Here is a 20,877-nt window from a genome sequence, read left to right as displayed (position 1 = left end):
CCCTTTGTCCGTCGCCCCCCTCGGCCCGCCTTTTGTCCCCCAATCCAATAAGCGCCGCTTCTCGGCCCCTTCCAGGCGCTTCCTTTCAGAGCCGGCCCGGCCGCCACAATAGGCCTCTCCGCGCCGGGCGCTGCCCCATTCAGCCCCTTGGCACCCTCTCCTCGCCCGGGACAAGGGGATTACAGCGGCCGGCAGGCCACCTATTAAAGGCCGGAGAGAAAGCGACACCTCCGGCCACGGGCAGGTACCCGGCCGCGCAGCCCGCCGTCTCCCGGCGCCTCCACAGCGCCATCCAAATGATAGGAGAGCCGAGGCCACGAAGGCGCTTGGGGCTGGCGCCACAGGGAGGCGGAGGAGGGGAGTCGCCCCCGCCTCAGCACGACCATTGGGCGGCCCTTCCAACGCCCGTCGACTGGCTAACGGGCCTACCTTCTCCCTTCAGGAACCGGGAGCCTGTGGGCTACAGAGGTTGCAGGACTCCAACTCCCATCGTGCTCGGAGTTGATGGGAGTTGTAGTCCAGCCGCGTCTGGAGAGCCGCACGCTCCGTAGCCCTCGCGGCCTTCGAGCTTCTTGAAGCAGCTCAGGGTCCTGACGGGGCGGTTTCCTTTGGGCTTGCCTGCCCTCCGGAGGAACTGACTCCAGATTAAGTTACTCTGGATTACAACCTCCAGGTTGCTGGAGGCGGCATGAATCCACCTCGGCTGGTGGGTTAGGATGAATAACTGTCCCACAGAAGTTGCATGGATCTGAGGTGGGCTCTGTTGCACCGCAGGGGGCAACGGGGGCTGTCGAAGGATAAGAGGAGGAAGGAGGGAGAAGCTTCAGAGACAGCCATCTAGGATGGCAAAGCGGCTCTGTGGCTTCGACTTTTCCTGCAACACTTGCGCATTTTAGGTGCGCAGCGTGGTTTGTTGGTTTGTTTAAAACCTGCGCCAACAGGAGAGGAGCTCTACCTGGAAGGGACACTTATGCCAGAGGAGGAACCCCAGACCCCGCAAATGCGCTCGCTCGACGGTCTCTCCCGCCCCGCCAGTGCGAAGCCTGCGATGGATATTGCACCTGGTTTATTGGATCCTTTAACTTCCTTGCAGCGGTGGCTACATCGATACACTTTTAAGATACAACAACAACAACAAACAAACGACAACAACAAGGGGTGGCTCGCGGCGGCCTCCACCCCGGCTTTGGCTTTGTACAAGCGAAGCTGCTTTCTGGCAGAGCCTGGCCTCCACCCGTTCCCGTTCCTGCTCGGCCTTGGCGCGGAGTCTCTAGCCGCGCCCCTTTCCCCAGGAGAGCTTTGGCTGCGGGCAGCTCCGCCGGGAATGAGGGAAGAGAGTCCAAGTGGGAAGAGTGTCCAGCAGAGCCGGTGCCGCCGCGGCGATCGAGGCCGTGTAACACCGTGGACTGAAGCACGGCTGGCAAGGTGCTGAGGGTGGAGGATGGAGCCACGACCTGTGCTAGCGCGGCGCACCTTCTTGCGTGGTCGGGTCTCCCAGTCGGGAGGAAGCGCCGCTTCTCCGGCTGCCCGCCTGCCTCGCCGGGCCCCAGCCAGCGACCGGGGACTGGGCTCGTGGCTCTGAACCGCGCTCGCTGCTCGATCTCTCCGTCGGCCGGGGCTACCAAGCTCGGATGCCCTGACTACAGGAAGGCCCCGCGGGACCCTGGTGCAGGGGCTGCGCGCCGCCCGCGAAGCCGCCCATGTTCATGTAGGGCCCCGCAGGTGGCTGCACCGACGGGCCCCCGCTGTTTGCCGCCGGGTAGCTGCAGCCGTAGCCAGCCCCGTAAGCAGCCGCTGGGGAACCGCCGTAGGCGTAGTTGGGGAAGCCATTATAAGGATAGGCGGAGGCGGCGTTGTAGGGCGCGCTGTAGGCCTGCGAGCCACCCAGGCAGGGCTTGCCGTCCCTCACCAGCACGGGCACGGCCACCCTGCGCGGCGGAGGCGGAGGCTGCTGCGACGGCGGAGGCATCCCCGCCGTCGGGCCGCCCAAGTCCAGGGCCTTGTCCTGCCGCTGCCGCTTGCACTTGTAACGTCGGTTCTGGAACCAGATCTTCACCTGCGTGGACGTGAGCTTCAGGCTGCTAGCCAGCAACTCGCGCTCGGGGGCCGACAGGTAGCGCTGCTGCTGGAAGCGCCGCTCCAGCTCGAAGACCTGCGCTTGCGAGAAGAGCACCCGAGGCTTCCTCCGGCCGCGCGCCTTGGGCCGCTCCGACGACTCCTCCGTGGGCTCCTTCCCTGCAGAAGGGAACAACAGAGAGAGATGCTCGAGTCAAGAACCGGGGAGCAAGGGACCGGTACAACACATTGACACACACACACACACACACACACCCTTATCACCTTGCAGAAGCCTCTCATTTACTCGTTTCTTAAGCCAGATGAATACATTATTTAAAGGGAGAGGAGAGAACACGTTGCACGGGCACCTGGAAGGGCCGACATCTGTTTTCGTTTTCTTTTTTAATGCACCGAATACCGGGTCACAACATAATTCCGTCAGTGTCTTACACGGCACTCCTAGGCAGGTTAACCCACAAGTAAGTCCCGCTCTGTTCAATGGGGCTTATGCCCAGGTTAAGGGTGCATATCACCGCAGCCATAAAAGGCATAAAGACACAGCTGCAACAACAACCCCAAAACTCTTCTCCCGCAAAATAGGCCTGCAGCAGAAAAGCGCGCCTGTAATTCTATAGGCGGAGCAAATTAGAAACACGGTTTGCAAAGTGGTAGTAGTAGTAGTATTAATATTATTATTATAATATAGAAAGTTGAGTCTTCCGTAACGGAATATGGCCGCTGCTTCCCGGCCTTGCAAATGAAGGAGCCAGCGCCGTCTGGCATTCTGCAGGAGCTCAGCCAACTCAAGAAAAACTTGAGGGAGCGAAGTGTGTGTTTTTTCCCTCTGTGCCACCGGGACTGCTTACGGCAGCCGGAAGGAAGCAAGGACTTGGGAAATGGATTTATGCCTACTTAGGAAGCAGACGGCAGTCTATGCCCCCCAAGATCCCGCAGTGCGAACACGATCTCCTCCCTACCAGGGAGGGAGGAGGGAGGCCAGGCCAGGCCCGTTACTGACTGACACAGCGCAAACAAGAGCTTTGCTTGCCGCGCCTCGGACAAAACCTTGGCGCGAAGGATCCCCAACTAGATCCCCTCGCGCTTTGACCGTCCCTTGACCACTCCACTCCACCTCACACCGGGTGCTTTCCTAGAGTGGGATTGGAGCCAGCTGCACCATCATTCCACCAAGGCGGCTCTTCTTGTCGCCAGACCACCAAGGCTGCGAGGCTGGGCCTCAGAGCGTTTCCTTGCCTCTGTTTTGGGATGTGGATGGCTCGGCATGGCCAAACGAATCGTCCCCTTTCTGCCTAAGTCTCCAGCTGGACCGAGGACGCTTTCTTGTAAGCCAGGTCCACAGGACCTTCTCTCAAGTATTAGGAGGATGCACTCCGAGGCAAACTTCCATTGGGAAAGCGGGACTAACTGAACTCTTACATCCGAGTCAAACAGGGCTGCAGTGTGACCACCCAATCCGGTGCATTTTACCCAACGGCAAGTCCCGTTGTGTTCAGGGAGGCTTACGCTCAGAGACGTGTAGAGCGGATAGCAGCCTAAGCACGTTTACTCGGAAGTAAGTCCTTCAAAGTTGTAAGGGACTTATGCTCTTATTCTCTGTGAGTCGGAGCCACAGATATTTTTTCAGCGGAGGGAAGAGGCGTCCGCCTAAGCGACTTGGGTTTGGAGGTGCCCAAGCACTTCTAAGCAGCGCTGAACCGTGCCGACGTGCTCCTGGAGACGCGGATGTCGCGTGTCCCACTTTCAGTATCCCCTCTGGCTGGAGAAACGGTGATTCCAAGCCACACACGCGCAACCACGCTGCGATCCAGAAGGGGAAACGTTCGGAATTAGTTATCCTAGCAATGTGAAAGGTTGGGAATCGCTCCGCGTTCCGGTGGAGGGACTTGGGCGCTGGCCTGGCCCTACGATTCCCCAATAAAGCCTCCCTCTTGGGGTCCTCGTCCTGCTCTCGCTGGTACTCACCGGCTCCGGAATCCAGCGCCGGTTCTCCCTCTCCCGCCAGCGCCTTGGGCTCGCAGGTGCCCCGCAGCACCGCCTGCACGTAGCTCCCTGGGGAAAGCCCCCCATCCGTGGCGCTCTTCCCCGTCGCCGCCATGGAGCTGAGGAAGGGCAGCTTCTCGTCGTCGTCGTCGTCGTCCTCCCCGTCGGAGAAGCTGCGGCACCCCAGCAGGCAGGAGGCAGAGGCGGCGACGGGGAAGGGCGGCTCGAGGGAGCCCCCGAGACTCTGCTGCTCCAGTTTCAGAATATCCTTGACCGAGAAGGGGGTGGAGGTGGCGGGGCTGGGGAGCATCATTGGGAGGGGGGACGGGTGCGTGGGAAAGAGGGAAGCGAGCCGGCTTGGGTGCAGGAGCACCGCGCCTGCCAGCCAAGCCCGGCTAAGGGGCGTCCATGCGAAGGGAAGGCTGCCGCTCCGCCTTTGCAGTCGCAGCCTCTGCGCCGACCAGCTGCAGCCTCTGGACTCGGAGCCGCCTCTGCGGCCAGGGCGGGCGCGTCACGGCGAGGAGGGGCCAGGCTGGGGCGCGGGCTGCGCCCCCATTGGAAGGCGGGGGAGCCTTGAGCCGGCCCCCTGAGTGACAGAGAGAGAGAGAGAGAGAGACCCTGCCGGAAAGAGAAATCTGCAGGCTGGGCTGGACAGGGAGGCTACGTGAGGCGCCCACGCCGTCGGGTCACACAGGTTGGCGCACAGCCGTCGGGACGAGAGGAGGCGGAGAAAAATCCGTGCCACGGGGGAGTCCGAACCGAGGTAGCCCACAACCCCTCCCCATGGCTAGACAACCCCCCCCCCCTCTCCGCCTTTCCCTGGACAACAGCGCTGCCACTGCCTTCCCTTCCTGTGGTTCCGGATCTACCTCCATCTCGTCCCTTGGGGGACTTACCACTCGCGGTTTTTCTTTTTTTAAACTTCGGAGGAACTGAAAGAAAAGGAACTCCCTGGGGAAAGGGCCCAAGAGGAAACTCGCCTTTCTTGGGACAAATGGGACCAAGGAAACGCGGGAAGGTGTATGTGTGTGCGCGCGCGCGGGGTGCGTGGGGTGAGCTGTCCTGTCGCGGGGCGCAGTAAATATAGCGACCGGACCAAGGCAATCTGTCCAATTTAGCATTCAACATCCGCTTGGCAATTGGCCTGTGGAGTGAGCAGCAAATCTCTTCCGGCGGTCACCTGCCCGCGAGGAGACGCAGGTCTTTCGCATACCTTTGGCAAGACAAACCCTAGGACGCAGCTGCTCGCCAGTACCAATGTGGGCGTAGGACGAGATATGCATGAGTTTAGTAGTAGTAGAAGTAGTAATAGGTAGCAATAATAGTAGTAATAGGTAGCAGTAATATCCAGAGGCGAGTATTATTACAATGTGTGGTTATGGCCACCAGCTTAGTGGTGGCTTATATAATTTATAGATATAAAACAGCCCGCGAAAGCGGCATCTCAAAGCTAAACTCGTGATCTTAGGTACTGGGATATTATTATTATTATTATTATTATTATTATTAATATTATTATTATTATTATTATTATTTCTTGCTCCTATAATGTGCCTGTGGTTAGTTGAAAGGGCTCTTGAGATTCGTTTTTTCCTCCTGCATCTTAATTTTCTTTATTTCTTCTTCTTATAGTGACTCGCCGGGGACACTCACGAGGAAAAGGTGTGCGTTTTTGTTGGGCTCCGGCAAGCGCTTCTGTCTGTCTTTCAGGGAACCCAAAAGAAGGTAAACCACTCTGGCTCTTCCGGGGAGCTCTCTTAAAATAAAAGTGATCGAAAGGGTTTTGTGATTAGTGTCCATGACCGTTTCTGAAATTCGTGCGAAGCTCCTTCGCTGTCCCTAAGCGCCGGCCCCTCCGTCCTCTCTGGGGAATAGTAACAGGGCAGCGTAGGAAGGCTCTGCCGGAGAGCCCGGTAAGGGGGGGCGAGTGGCTTGTTCTCAGGCTCTGTTCTTCCCCCACAAACAAACATAAGAAGCCAGCAAGTCCCTGCTTCTGGTTTCTTGGGGGGGACGGGACTGCAGAGCACTGTAAGTAGTGCGGTAACCCATTGGAAGTTCCCCTACGACTCAAGAACAGATTAAAGAAGGCTTTTATCTTTTATTAGGGGGCTCTTGGGCAAGGGGTTTCCCCTCGAGGGTGGCCTCGGCTCGGATAAGCTACGAGGTTTCGATCCGAGAGAGTTAATGTTCCTGTTGAAACCAACGGATTTTAATGTGACCTCTTGTTATCAGGCGGTGGTCGCTTAGTCAATGCAACTATCGATGTAGGGTAGCATTTATATTCGGTGTCTGCGCAATATAAACGGAAGACACTCTTTCTGTTGTACGAGGTTTGCGACTGCCTCGGTTTTTGCCAGCCTGTCAGAAATTTTGTTATGATGCAAGGAGGCTTCACAGCCCCTCCATTTGTGTGTTTTTCTGGAGCCCAAGAAACGCCGAGTATCCTTGTTCGTTTAGGGACTGAAAGAATTAGAGATGAAGGTGTGGGACAGATTTTTCAAGGCAAAAAATAAAAATAAAAATGGACTAAACAATTCCTCTAAATAGATTTGATGCAAATAAATAACGATAAGCTTGCAGTGCGATTAGTTTACAGTGAAATTAGTTCTCTGCAAGGTTGCATGGCATTTCTATTATTTCTTCATTATAAACGTTTATTGCAAAACTTGTAGATATTACCATCGGAAAAGGAAAAGCTTTAGCATTTACGTGTCCTCGGACTGCAGTTCGGCACACACTCGGCGGGGAATGTCTCCTAACTGAACTCAATGGCGTTTACTTCTGAATAGTAGACGAACTAACCCGGAGACATCGGCACAGCAATCTGCACTTACCTTTTATCCGCAAGTTACGCATTATTGTGGAAGCCAACGGGATCAACTCTCGAGCCAGATATTTCCTGACAATTTACATTCGCTGTTTGGGCGGCAGCCCGAAGAATACTTAAAGTTCAGCTGAACAACAGCGCGATTTCCTTTTCAGTAAACAGGCCTAGGATCGGCTGAAAATCTACAGCAGCAGATTGAGTGAGAAAACAGCCTATTTCACGTGACAAGTTATAAAGCCCTTTTAACTGGTTGCAGCAAAAGCAAAAGTACCCCGTGGACCTTAAATACGGGAATATTTTCATTCTGGCCAAAAACTTTATGGGACTTGGGTCTTCACCACAGAGATGCTGAGACGCCATGAAACGGGTCACCTAAGCCGATAGCGGTGGGTGGGTGTGGATACAAAAAAAAATGCTTGTGGGTTTTTTTTAATTAACCTACAGACACATAATAAAAGACTTGACAATGCAAAACAGCAGCAGATGTGTCAAAGCAAGCACAGCGAATACGTCGTTAGCATGTGGCCTTCGGAGGGGGGGGGGCTGGCCGTCAATGCGGCCCGCGGGCCGGAGAAGGTTAGCCGTCTCTGGGCATCAAGACTTGGTGAAATTAATACACCATCCAACCAGCTTGACTGTGTCTGGTGATGAATAGTCATGTGGAGATCGATGGTGTAAAATGATTTCACGCTATCAATTGACACCTCATTCAGAGCATCTAATTAATTTCTGAAGCCAACTAACCACTTCCGAGATGGTCCACAGCGTCAAATTAGCTAATTAATTTCAATTATTGCAGCTTATGCCAGGTTCAACATTTGAAGCGTCGTCGTCAGTATGTGGAGATCCTTGAGGTTTTCCACAGCATTTTCGTGGGGATTTAAACGCTCTCCCTGGTTTGAGGATGTTCCCCTTTTTAGTATCTGGATTGTGTCCCTTCGTTCTCTTGCGCGGGGACTGACCCGTCTGGCTCAAGCCAATAGCAGCGGGGCATTGTTGGCAGACGACAGAAGGCATCGCGTTAGAAGGCGGCGTAGAGCAAGGACCCCCGGCGGGCACGGCTAGTGTTGTTTGGCCCCCGAAGAGCGTTGCCCGAGTTAATACGGGTTGGCACGCGGCAGTCATCTGTATTCTGGATAGGACCGTGACCCACTTACCACTGCCTCTTGCTTGATCTTCTGGTCACCCTTTCCAAAAAATCTAAGCTCAACTCCGCGCGACAACCTCCCCCCCCCCGCGCCTTTCTCTGCCTTCAGCCTATATATACTTATCCACTTAGGAAACCACTTTGTGCATCTAAGGAAGTGGGTTCTGGCCCAAGGAGATTTAGACTTCAATAAATGTGTTAGCCTTTAATCCAGTGCCGCGAGTTTCTTTGTTGTTTCTCTTTCACTGGAGTACATCCATCCAGATAGCATCTCCTGGGGAGACCTAAAATGTGCACTTTATTCCCGCTCAAAGCCTCGCGGTTTGGCTCCTCCTGGTTCCGTCCTCGGCCAAGACTAACCTACTCCAACCCAGATCCGCTGGTTCTCTACTCCCGGCAGCTTGCTGAGGGAGGCCCTCTTGCTCAGGGCTGCCTGGTCCTCATTTGTCGGGGTCTGGGGACAGGGTGGAGGAAGGCGTCCAAGCCAAGCAGCCCGCCATGGGATGGGGAAACAAGGTCTGGCCAGTGGGTCTTTCCCAACCGAACGCAGGCCCCCGTTATAGTAGGCTTGTTGTCCCTGACTGCCACGCCACAGTTGGTAGAAAGGTTTCTTGACCTGTTGCTGGAAGGAACAGCTGGATTGTTCAGCTCCGCCGGGCCAAACCAGCATAACGCAGTGGGAAAGGCCGGCGTCTGGGCAGGAGGATTTGCGCGCTCCAAGGCGGCTGGCAGAGACTCGCGCGGGGCAGGCCGCGTTCTCCCGCCGGGCCCCTGAGGCTTGCCTATGGGCAGCCTGAAGCAGAAAATCCTTCCTTGCCTTTGGAGAGCAACGACGGCAACAACAAAACACAGATGTGGCCCGGCAAACGTCCTTTGTAACCGCGCCGTCGACCGCAGCGAGGAGAAGTGCAGATGAGATATTTGAAAGTACTCGTAAAATTTATAATGCGTGTTCCTCGCCTGGGAGAATCTGGAGGGGGGGCGGGGGATTCGTGGAAGCTTGGATGGTTTCCGCCGAGGAGTGCAGAGAGTAAGCCCAGGCCGCAGAAAGGACAGCACCCAGCTCCCGTGGTTTGGGCTGGAGTTTGCTCAGCTGCGTCCAGCCCTTTCTCTCCAAGGCTCGTTGCGCCCCCCGCGCCTCCTTTCCTTCTCCTCCGCTTACCCTTCTCATCAGCACCTCCAGCAGGCTCTTTCCAAACCAAGGCTCGGCTGTAACCACTCCCTTCAACTTTGAGAAGAGCTGCTTCTTCTTCTTCCTGGCTAAGTTTCTCTTTCCACAAGCCCGAGGGGCTATCCTGGCCCTTCAGAAAGTGTTTTTTTGCGCGCTAGGCCCTGCGCTGGGCTCCTCCTGCTGTTTCGTGCAGGTCTGGATAAATGTTTTGAAGGGATAATATGAGCGGGAAACAAGGCGAGCACCTCGGGCTTTTTGCAAAAACACTCTCACACAAACCAGATATTGAAAGAATGCAGAGCTCTGATCACGCGCTCCTGGTATTTGTTGAACAGGTAAGTCCCTGGTGCACATCTCTCACCTATGCTAGGAACTAGCTAGGTGGCTTTTTTGCTAGCTGCCCTCTCTCAGCGTCAGTCTCGCATCTGCAAAATGGGGACAATAATATCGAGCTGTCAGTAAGGATCAATGCATGTTAAAGAGCTAGGGAGTAAGAACCACGGAAGCATACTTCAATGATAAAGCGCAATCACTTTCATGTAGCAAACATGCCTAGGAGAGCGCTTTGAAAGTGCTGTGTAAACGTTGCCTGTTATTATTAGCATTGACTTGAAAGGCCAGCGTAATATCGTCTGTTTTGCGCCCTGACCCAGATCATACTTGTAGGAAGTCCCGAAGGAAGCCGAGGTTTGCATTTGGACTCATAACATCGACTCCCTTGTAGGCCCGCTTAGTACGCTAGCTTTAGGAATTAATGCTGTTTCGAAATTCTGAACATCTTTGGAGAGTCAGATGGCATTAACGTTGGCATTTTGAGTTGCAGGAAAACATATATATGAGATTCTAATAATTATATTTTATTTTAATAAAAAGAAACAGAATCCCACCGGCTATTTCTGACCTTCTTGCGCACATCGGTTGCATCTTTTCAAATACAGCTGCTTGACTCTCACTGGTTTGAGTGGCACCAAACTGCGCCACGAGGCTGTCTGTTATTCTTCGCCAGGACTTGGAGAGTTTGTTGTTGGATCTCAGCTATGCACGTCGCCGACTTTCTCCCACCTCGGATCTCAAACCTTTAAACCGTACTTATTTTAAAAGTTCTTTTCTTTAAACAAACAAACAAACAAAAAACTATCATTTTGCCGAACTCTTGAGGCTGGACGGAGAGGGGATATGGGAGAAGCCACGCTCCCCTTCTCTTGTCTCCAAGCCTCCCTCTTTGCGCGCCTCCTCGCCGTCTCGGTTTGGTTGGTTTTTTTGGGGGGGGGGGACAAGGAGGGCGCTGCTCTTAATGGTTATTGTCTCGAGCCCATTAGCTTTTTTTTTTTTCGCTGCCCGCTCTGGTTTGAGCGCTGCCTCGTTGTCCCAGCCGCGCTGCGCACTGTTTAGACAAGGGATTAAGGTAATGGATGGAGCCGGAGTCCGCCCAAGCGAGGGGGATGTTGACTGGAGCCGCGGCCGGAGCAGGAAGCCCAGTCGCCGCAGAAGGGATCCCCCACCCTCGTGGCCTCTAATGGCTCCATCAGCCCCGCAGGCCGGGGAGAAGACCGGCAGAGCCGACACGTCCGGCTGCTAATGGCCCCGAAACAAACAAACAAACAACATCCAAGTCCCCCCATTTTAGCGAGCTCGGCGCCTTTGATCAGCTTTGGGAAGCTTCCGCGGGTCTGTAAAACGTGGAAGCCAGGAACGCGAGACGAGGCATCTCACTAGGTGGCCTTAGAAAAGCCAGGGGATTCTTTCGGCCCTCCCCGTCTAACAATCTGGGGAGAACAGCCGATCTCGAGGGCTGCAGAGAGGGTCGCCCCGATTTCTCTCCAGCAGACGGCAAGGTAGATCTTAAGCAGGGTTTTTGGAAGCCAAAAGTTCCCTTGAAACGGAAGGCGTTTTTTTCGCCTGGTCATGTTTCCATTATATAATATATACATATATGTTATATATTTCTCTTTAGATGTGCCAACGTGTGTTGAGCAGACCTCTCTCCTAAGAAGAGGCACCCCTTTATTCGTTGACACGCAGGAGGCAGCGCCTCTTTTAAAATAGCGCTTGCCTCCTGCAGTTTTATGGTAATAAATAATACATTAAAACAAACACGACGTTGACCGATTAATCTGAGGCATCTTTTTAGTTCATTAAAAGTATTCTCAGTGGATTAATTTGGCGGACTACCGTTGCAGCCCTGGAGGTACTTAATTAAAAATAACTGCTACCCATTCATAAAAATCTTCAGCGATAATTCGAACTTCCCTCCTAATTGGAAGGGCGGGGAAATTAATTCTGTGCCTGCAATCCTATGTTATGCTTTCTCGAAAGAAAGTCCCCCGGTGTTCGGTGTTGACTCGAGTCTCGCCCTGGGTCAGTATGCATGGTATTGCTGTCTAAGGCGCGCAAACTGTGAGTAACGTAGGGTCGGGAAAAGTTGTTAAGGTGACAGCCCTGTCAAGTCATCTGAATTCTGAAATGTGCGTCCTTTGGAAGACTGAGCGCCCCCCTCCCACCAACAATCCCGGGACCCTCGCGCCCACAGCCCCACATATCTAATGCAGCCACGCGCACCTTCAGAGATTGCAACTTCTTCCATCTCCTTCCCCCTTCCAAATCCGGTCCACGAATCTTATGTTTTATTTTATTATTTTATTGGTTAGTATTTGCGCCACTGACATTCATTGCAAACCTCCTTCTGCACATTGTATGGAAAGGCGGAAGTAATAATAAACTAAGGCATAGAATGGTCAGAGCGATACAATCCGCGCGATCCAGAAGAGAGAAAATCAAGCGGCTTTCTTGTCATACTTATTCAAAAAGCGACAGTTTAAGGACGTTTAAGACTGCCCATTGAAAACAATGAGACTTCACCATGCTTAACACCAATTAGATGGGGTCGCTGCTTTATCAGGACCCTTTGACTTTTTATAACCCGAACCTAAACACTTTATCTGGGGAGGAACAACTCCTCACTAGGTGTTTGCTTCAGATATCTAAGCAGGAATGCTAAAACGTTGCAGTGATTGTATCCCACAGCAAAATTTCCCATGCAAGCAAATAGGTACGGGAAGATTTGGTGGTTTGCAAGCAACTAGATTCGTATGGGAAGGGACACCCATTTCTTTCTCCTTCGCTCTCGGACTGGTGCGTACACGTGTGAATGTTGTTCCGCAAACTAGAAGGCAAAAGAGAACCATTTTTAAATTACAGGTACTGTATCTGTATTTTCGGGACAGCGGTTGCTAATGGGCTTTAGCTTCTCGATTTCGCAGCTGGCATTGTTCACCTTGGAACCCAGAGCAGAGCTGGTTCATTTGGTTAGTTTTTAAAAAGCGAATAGGGCAGCACTTACTTTGGCGAATTTCGTTTAGCTTAGTCTGCTCTCATCCTCGCATTAAAAAGACTTCCACGTGAGGTCCGAGCAATTGCTGGCGGGCATCCCTGGAGCAGTTAAAGCAGGCGACGCGGATTGAAACACAGCCGTAGCCCCACCGTTTGATATTATTGGCTTAACTGTTCCCCACTAAAAATTCACCTCAGCGGGTTGACAAGACATTGGCCAAAGGGAAGAGTTTTGAATTTCCCATTGATTTCAGTGGGGAAATTAAGCAGATACTGTTAAAAGCCTTTCCCCCCTGAAAGCGGCAACCGACCGCGCGTTTACTCAAAGTAGGTTGTAGACAGTCGGTTTATTTATTATTTTATATACCGCTTATCATTACAAATAAATCTAGAAGCGGTTTAGGAAGGCAGAAATAAAAGCACATTGAAACATTTAAACCATTCGATTTAATAATAATAATAATAATAATAAATAAAACGATAGCAGCAACAGCAGACATGAAACAAAACCAACATTAAATAAACCACAGGTATGTGGCTGCGTGGAAAGTAGCGACTAAAACTGTATATACCATAAACATAATAGTTAGATAAGACAAGGTTACAAAACAAGTACCGGTACTGTACGCTGTTATACCAGGGAGAATAATCAGACTATTCAACAACAACGACGTATATCAACATTAGCAGAGGGCTATAGAATCAGAGAGGAGTGTTTAATGGACGTCGGAAGCATCCAGCGCTTTCCCCGTCGAGGAGGGTGGGGGCGCTCCAGAGGGCAGGGGCCACCACCAACAAGGCACGCTTCCACCTGTTGTCGCCTGAGGGCATTCCACAGCTCATAGAATCATAGCATATGATTCATAGCAGAGTTGGAAGGGACCCCCAAGGTCATCTAGTCCAACCCTCTGCAATGCAGGAATCTCAACTAAAAGCATCCATGGCAGATGGCCATCCAACCTGTGCTCAAAAACCTCCAAGGAAGGAGTCTACGACAGGCATAGGCAAACTCGGCCCTCCAGATGTTTTTGAACTACAACTCCCATGATCCCTAGCTAACAGGACCAGTGGTCAGGGATGATGGGAATTGTAGTCCCAAAACATATGGAGGGCCGAGTTTGCCTATGCCTGGTCTACCACCTCACCGGACCTTCAGTTCAGAGGGGCTTACTCCTGGGTAAACGTGCACAGGATCGCACCCTTAAAGCGCAGGAGTGGCTTGGCAGCCTTGGAGTCCAGCAACGTCTGGAGAGTCACAACTCTCATCACCACTGACCACGGACCAGGCCGGATTGAAGCCCTTTGCTTTGGGCTGGATCGTGTCCCCACGTCCTGAACTGAAGCAAGTGAGCCCCATTGGATTTTAATGCATTGCACTTCCGTGGCCACAGCGTCGGGGAATTGTCTCTCCCTGGCCGCCGAGGAGATAAATTGGAGCGTCCCCTCCCTTCTCGTGCCCCCCCTCTCCCCCCCCATCCCGTCCAGTGGGTCTAAGGACCTCGCCAGGAGCGGGCGGCGGCGCTGGCTCTCCCTCCCTCCCTCCCATCCCGGCTCCATATTTACACAGCGCCTGCCCTTGTGTAAACTCGGCCCGGGCCGTGGTTATTCTCAGGCCGGTCTGTTTGTCGTTGCCTGTCAGCAGCGCCCGATGAGAAAGTGCCCTTCCCGGCGCTCCGCCCGCGCTGATTTATGTGGGAACCTCACGAGGGAATGTGGACGGAGTGTCCGGGCGGACGCGCCCACGGGGGGCAGCAGTAGCAGCTGCGAAGCCCAGGGAGGCCTCGGGTGGGCACCTTCGCTGCCAGGCAGTCCAGTCCCCCTCTGGCAGCCACCTCCGCAGAGAGCATTGGTCATGTGGACCGACCGCAGGATCTCGAGGGGGTCAGCCAGTGTGGCATAATGGTTAGAGCGTTGGATTAGGACCTGGGAGAGCAGGGTTCAGCCACGAAGCTCACTGGGTGACTTGGGCCAATCCCTCCTTTAGGCTAACCTACCTCACAGGGTAGTTGTGAGGATGAAATGGAGAGGAGGAGAACCAGGTAGAACCACCTTGTGATCCTTGGAACAGAAAAGAAAGGTGGGATGCAACTGTAATTTTATATATATTATATATATATTATACACACACATACACACACACACACCACACACCCACACCCTTAAAACACATTCCCCACCTTCAAAGAATTCGGGCACTGTAGTTTACCCCTCACAGAGTTACAATCCCAGCAGCCTTTAACAAACTACAATGCCCAGAATTCTTTGAGACAGCAGATCACACGGCACACACCAGCTGATTCCCCCAACACCTTCCTGCCACTACTTCTTACTTCACATCACCTGCTTCCTCACTCTGTCCTAGTTATTGCAGAAGATGAAAACATCGTTTCCCAACTGGTACCTTTTACAGTGAAATCTGATTTCTCCCAACAGGGAGCTAGAAACCTGACTTCCCAAACCAACCCCAATTATTGCCATAGTTTAGTTTGAAGTGTAGTCACATGTCTGATCATCTGCTGACTAGTTTTTGCGTTATCATTACAGATAATGAAGCAGTCACACAGTCTGCACCATAACATTCTGCATTGTTATTTAAAAAAGGAATCGTACACATCTGTACTTATGCAGAAGTTATATATGTTTGTGATTAAAATAAAGCAAAGGAGTGACAAGATTGAAGATGGTCCTGAAACTTTTTATTCCAAAAACATCACAGATAAAATCTGCCTTTCACAAAGTTATTCAGTTGCTTGTCACCACTCATTCTTCTGTACTATATTATTTAGGCAATAACTATGTTCCATATTCTACTAAGCCGCCCTCCCCCAGTTTCATGCTATCCAGATCCTGGCACCAGTAAGAAGATTAAGAACCATTTCCAAGTCAACTCAGTTGTTCTGTCCAACTGCTTTTTTTTGCAGAGAAATCTCATTTCCCCAATGCTGAATTAGAAAATTGATTTCCTAAATGAGTCCACTTATTGCAATAGTTTATGCAGTTTGAACTATAGTCGCATGTCACGATCACCGATTTATTCATTTTTGTGTTATCACAGATAAGGAGCAACACTTACACACACAACCATGCATGCATGCACGCATGCACACATGCACACATGCACACACAGACTCTATGTCATAACTTTCTGCAGTAATTTTTTAATGAAAGAACTGACCTTTTTAAAGGAGCCAAACATTACTTGTCATATCATTCCTGTGGATACGCTCATCTGAATGGCAACAGCAGCAACAACAAAAGTCAGTGGATCAAACTCTTTTCCTTAGCAATTCTAAGGAATATTAACAAGACAGGGAAAATATGTAAACCCATTACATCATCATTATCATCATCATCACCACCACCATCTGCTTGCCCTTCATCCTTAGGTTCCATGGCAGATTACAACTATTAAAACACAGTGTTTAAAACATTTAAAACAACTTACATGTGCAGCGTGGCAAGGCTATTCCCACAGTCCCATTGCTTTGGGGTTATGACTGCTGGACCCAGGACAGTTCAATTTTAGCTTTAAGAAAGAAAAACCTGTATAAGCCTGAGGTTTTATGCTGCTATAGACTCTTCAGCTCATACATTGTGTTTATGTGTCTGTTGTAACATGGTACCTTGATCTCCTAAAGCGGCCCGCAAGTTTCTCATGAAAGGCCACACAATGAACACTGAGGCATATTTAGCCCAGCCCAAATGCTTAGCCAGCTCTTCATGCTAATTGGAAGGATATCAGTTCTGGAAAAATCACTCTCAAGTCTTCTGAAATTCATTGACAGCGTTCAGATTTGGACATTTCCTAACACTTCATTGGGGAAGGACAGTCAATGACATGGGAAATCCCTTCCTGAGAGATGACACCAAGCGGCCTTTCTCTTGCCTGGATCTGGATGGAGATCACAAACTGCAGAATTATTCAGGGTAACCACCAAACATTTCAGGCCACTGCAGTCTTCTAGAAAAGGTTAGAAATGTACAATATACGATGAGTTAAGTGAGATGAGCTCTTTCGTAAGGCCCAGCCTTTTAAAGCTTTGGGATAAGCAGCAGTTGCACATGCCCAAGCCTGTCTAGCCCCCCCCCCCATGATCCCTCCTTGCATTTTGGAGGATCTTGCTTTCTCTGGAGTTACAGTCCAAGAAGCTGCTTCTTAAACCGAGCGGTGTTGGGAGAAGAAGCCCATTCTCTGATTCATTACTGTGGCTCTTTTTTTTTTAGCTCATTCAGCAATTGTAAATAAATAAATAAAACTGATTTCATCTGCATACAAAGGAGGGTGTATCTGTTGAGTACCGAGGATAATAACAGTACAGTCCAAACCCAAGATCTGTCGGGGTGACAGTTTGGATTTGGTCGGTCTTGTTTCCCACCCCACCCCCACCCCCACCCGCTGAGCCTGGGCTCAGCTGGGGCTCTGCTGGTAGAAGTCTCTCACCCCGACCGAGTTGTAGATCCCTCACTCTGGCTCAGTCGGTGCTCAGCCAGCAGAAATTAAGATGGCTACTAGTAGCTTTATTTGCTTTATGTTGGCTCCTGGTAATTAAAAAAATCAGACCAAATTTACATACTAATAATCCTTATCCATTTTTGTCGCTAAACTAATGTTGCTGGTCATGCAAATTATTACTATTTATTAAATTCCTATACCACCCTTCAACCAAGGATCACAGGGCAGTGTACGATAAAAACACAAAAATACATAACATGGTTGTAACAAACAAAAACAATACCCTACACCACAGCTTAAAAGGTCATATATGGTTTGACTAGCCCAGTGTTTTTCAACCTTTTTTGGGCAAGGGCACACTTGTTTTATGAAAAAAATCACGAGGCACACCACCATTAGAAAATGTTAAAAATTTTAACTCTGTGCCTATATTGACTATATATAAAGTAATTCTCTTGAATAGGAATCAAATAACACAATTTTTCCCACGGCACACCAGGCAACATCTCGCGGCACGCTAGTGTGCCGCGGAACAGTGGTTGAAAAACACTGGACTAGCCAAAGGCCTGGGAGAAGAGGAATGTTTCTTTGCCTGGCTGTGTCCAAAGATATGTAATGAAGGTACCAGGCGAGACTCCCTGAGGAGAGCATTTCACAAGCTGGGAGCCACCACAGAAATGGCTTATGAGGTTTACGGGTTGGAAAATGGGGTTAATATTCTTCCTTCAACATTTGGCTCAGCTTTACGCCACTTCTATTTCTTCATTCTGGTAGTTCTGGCTCACCTACTTCGGTCATTAGTTAAAAGGCACAGGAACAGCAAGGCCAGGAAAGGCAAACCAGGGTGTCTCCAAGCATATCAGTTCACTGATGGATAAGGAAATATCACTTTCTGCAGAGCAGGCAACTGGGTAGCAAATTCCTCAGAATCCATTGGCACTGCTGTGCTATCTTTTAAAATCTACGTGGCACAACTGCAGCTTCTACTGAGTTATCTTTGCTGTGGCCCCTGATGCATCTTCCATGCTGAGCTTGGAGAGAACATAAACCCAGATTCAAAAAAGTTCAAGGCTTTGATTGGCAGAGTGCAAGGTGTGGACGACAGGCAAACTCGAGGCCTGAGTGAAAACAAGTATAAATATAGAATCCCCTTTTAGCCTTTCAGCCCTAGCCTATCTCACAGGGCGGTTGTGGTGATTAAATGGGGAGGGGAAGAACAATGAAGGCCACATTGAGTCCTTGGAGGAAAAGGTGAAATATAAATGCAATAAATGAAAATAAGCATACATCCAATATCCTTTCCAGAAGAGGATAAACCTGCACCCCACCCACCTTCAAACCACATCCCAGAGAAAGGGGGAAAGAAAAGAAAGAAGAAAGAAAGCAAAGCTGGGGTGAAGGGGCCAGAGAGAGACTTTGTTTAAGGAAGAGAGTCTCCCAGCCGTTCACTTAAAGGATGAAGCAGTAGATGTTTCATCAATCCTCTCAGTTCCTCGTTTGACTGATTATTTGCTCACCTTGGACTGTGCAAACTGGAAAATGCAATAAGAAGCTTGTAGGGGAAAATCCGATTTATTTGTGATGGCTGGGAATGTGTCCTTTTTAAGGGTTTATTTTTAGAAATTTTTGAATAGGGCTTAGGGCAGGGAGCTTTTAAAGGGTGGTTGCAATAACATTAGTGACGGTGGGCAGAGCTGATGTGTAAAAGCTGTCCTCAAATCCAATTACAGGAGTGCGAAAAGGTCACGTTGTCATTGAGTCAAAGCAGGGTAGGAAATGCCTCCACCAGGGAGCCGCTGCTGGCTGATTTTAATGGAATATTTCATGCCAGTTGTATATGCAAGCTCCACGCAGCCTCCCCAGTTACAGACTGTTAAAAGCCCGTTAAGACTATTCCTCTTCTGAAATAGGGTTGCTCGTAAATCACATCTGAGCAGCTTGTTAGATCACAGCTCTCCAGTGTCTGAGGCTCAGTTCCCATAAAGCACACTACAATACATGAGGATCAGCTGCCTGCTGCTCACTCAACATTCACCAGCCTCGACCAAGTGGTTGAAGTTAGGAGGCCTATGAGAAATGGTTGATGTGAGTTGAGTGACAGCAGCCAAAGTAAGAGCTCTGTGCTTTCAACAGCTGCATAGCAGGCAACTGAGTCAGCTTTCCCCATTGCTGCATCTCTCTTGCCTGGCAAAGCAGCATTCACAGAATTTATGCTGTTCATTCAGTTGTACAGGAACCCAGTGGTGGTGGGCGGGCTAATAGGTACACAGCAGCAGCCCTAGGGGGAGCAAGGGGAACCCTGCAATTTGCATGGAAGGGGTAAACTGAACGAGGCTGATTTTGGCACCAGTTTGCTGAAACCACTGGAAGAACAGTGTCTGCATGTGTCAGAGTGGGTGGAAAGGACGGGAATTTCAACCAATAAAAATGTAAATGACCCGTGAGTGTTTTATTGTTCAATAAAATGCACAGCTTAGTTTGCTGTGTGTACAGTAGTTGGTGGGTTCTCACTTTCTGCCAGGTGCTGCTTCAGAGGCTCCGCCTTTCTCTTCTCTTGAAGAAGTTGAGATGGCTGGAGAGTTTTTTCTGCCTCCATGGTCCTTCTGCCCATCATTCTTTCTCAAGAGGCAACTATACTCCTGATTTCTCTAGCTGGCGCTTCCAGATGTCCTGTCTACTGAGCATCCATCTTGATTTGTTTGCAGGAAGGGTAGATGATGTTGGCTATTTAAAGAGGAAGTGTGCATGTACAGAAAGCTCATACCAAGAATAAACTTAGTTGGTCTCTAAGGTGCTACTGGAAGGATTTTTTATTTATTTTTTATTTTGTTTTGACTATGGCAGGCCAACACGGCTACCTACTGTATCTGATTTGTTTCAAGGAGTTGAAATTATGTTGCTTCAAAGCGTTTCCCAGTGCATTTTCCCATCACATTCCTTATTACAAGACATCCTATCTTTTGGTGAAGCATGTTTGTTGTGCAAGACCCCAACTGGCTTTAAGTGTGCAACCTGGATTTGATGGTATGTGGTTGAATCCCAGCTGAAAATAGCACAGGTAAGTGTGAAGGGGAGAGCCGTTGAAGCAGCAGCAACATAATAAAGAGATGCTACACAGTCTATGGTTGGCTCCAGATTGCTTAAGAGGGGCATATGAAAAGTCTACAGACAAATCAGGCTTGCAAGTGGCTGTTTTGGCCCTTTATTTATTTATCTAAACAGGCTCATACAATCACATACACAAAACCAGACGTAAAAACAATGAGACAATGAAACACAATAAAAATCATAAAAATAAAATCAACAGCAGGAAGAAGGAAAGAAAGAATGCTAAGCAATAAATATTGCAGCAGACAAAAAAAATATCTAAACAACAACAGAAATGTTTTGACATAATGCTGGAAAGCCAGACCTGAGTAAGTTAAAAGGCCAGAGGCAATGGCTGGAAAAGTCCCTGTCCTGTGCACCCACTTGCCTAAATTGGGATCCAGAGAGGACCTCAGGTGACTACCAAGAGTGTTGCCACATTCAGAATAGTGAAAGAAGGTGGTCCCTATGATTGGGAAAGGGCTGTAGCTCAGTGGCATATTTATTTATTTCCAGGGGGATATCTGGGCTAGTTTCTTGCAGCAAAAACAACAAGGAGGCCACCTCTCGATCATCATTATTTTCTGAAAGGATTCCGTTGCATACTGGAAATTTAAGTTTATAAAACTGAAGGGCTCTGTTGCTCTACAGCAGCCTTCACCAACCTGGTGCCCTCCAGATGACATTGGACTACAACTCCCATCAGCCCCAGCCAGCATGAGAAAGGTCAACATGTCCAGCCATCCTCACTGGGGAGCATGATGGGGAAGGCTTCACCTGTAGAATGTCATGCAGCTGTAAAA

General features: G+C 50.2%; 1 protein-coding gene across 1 annotated transcript; it reads right to left on the bottom strand.

The window, feature by feature from the left end:
* Positions 1–1,143: 1,143 nt before the first annotated feature.
* Positions 1,144–4,582, bottom strand: NKX2-3 (NK2 homeobox 3). Its single transcript, XM_033149915.1, has 2 exons — positions 4,042–4,582; positions 1,144–2,235 (listed from the first exon to the last, which is right to left on the bottom strand). Exons 1-2 carry the CDS (start codon positions 4,370–4,372, stop codon positions 1,619–1,621), a joined length of 948 nt encoding a protein of 315 aa, XP_033005806.1. The 5' UTR covers positions 4,373–4,582; the 3' UTR covers positions 1,144–1,618.
* Positions 4,583–20,877: the final 16,295 nt, after the last annotated feature.

This window comes from Lacerta agilis, chromosome 5 (genome assembly GCF_009819535.1).
Source record: "Lacerta agilis isolate rLacAgi1 chromosome 5, rLacAgi1.pri, whole genome shotgun sequence".
NCBI lineage: Eukaryota > Metazoa > Chordata > Lepidosauria > Squamata > Lacertidae > Lacerta > Lacerta agilis.
Note: the sequence above shows the minus strand (reverse complement) of the source record. Positions and strands in the feature narration are given on the sequence as shown.

Bases quoted from the DNA above. Each gene is read 5' to 3' on its own strand.
- NKX2-3 (XM_033149915.1), bottom strand. From the start codon at position 4,372: ATGATGCTCCCCAGCCCCGCCACCTCCACCCCCTTCTCGGTCAAGGAT. The intron at 2,236-4,041 runs GTGAGTACCAGC...TCCCTTCTGCAG, and splicing joins GGCGCTGGATTCCGGAGCCG to GGAAGGAGCCCACGGAGGAG.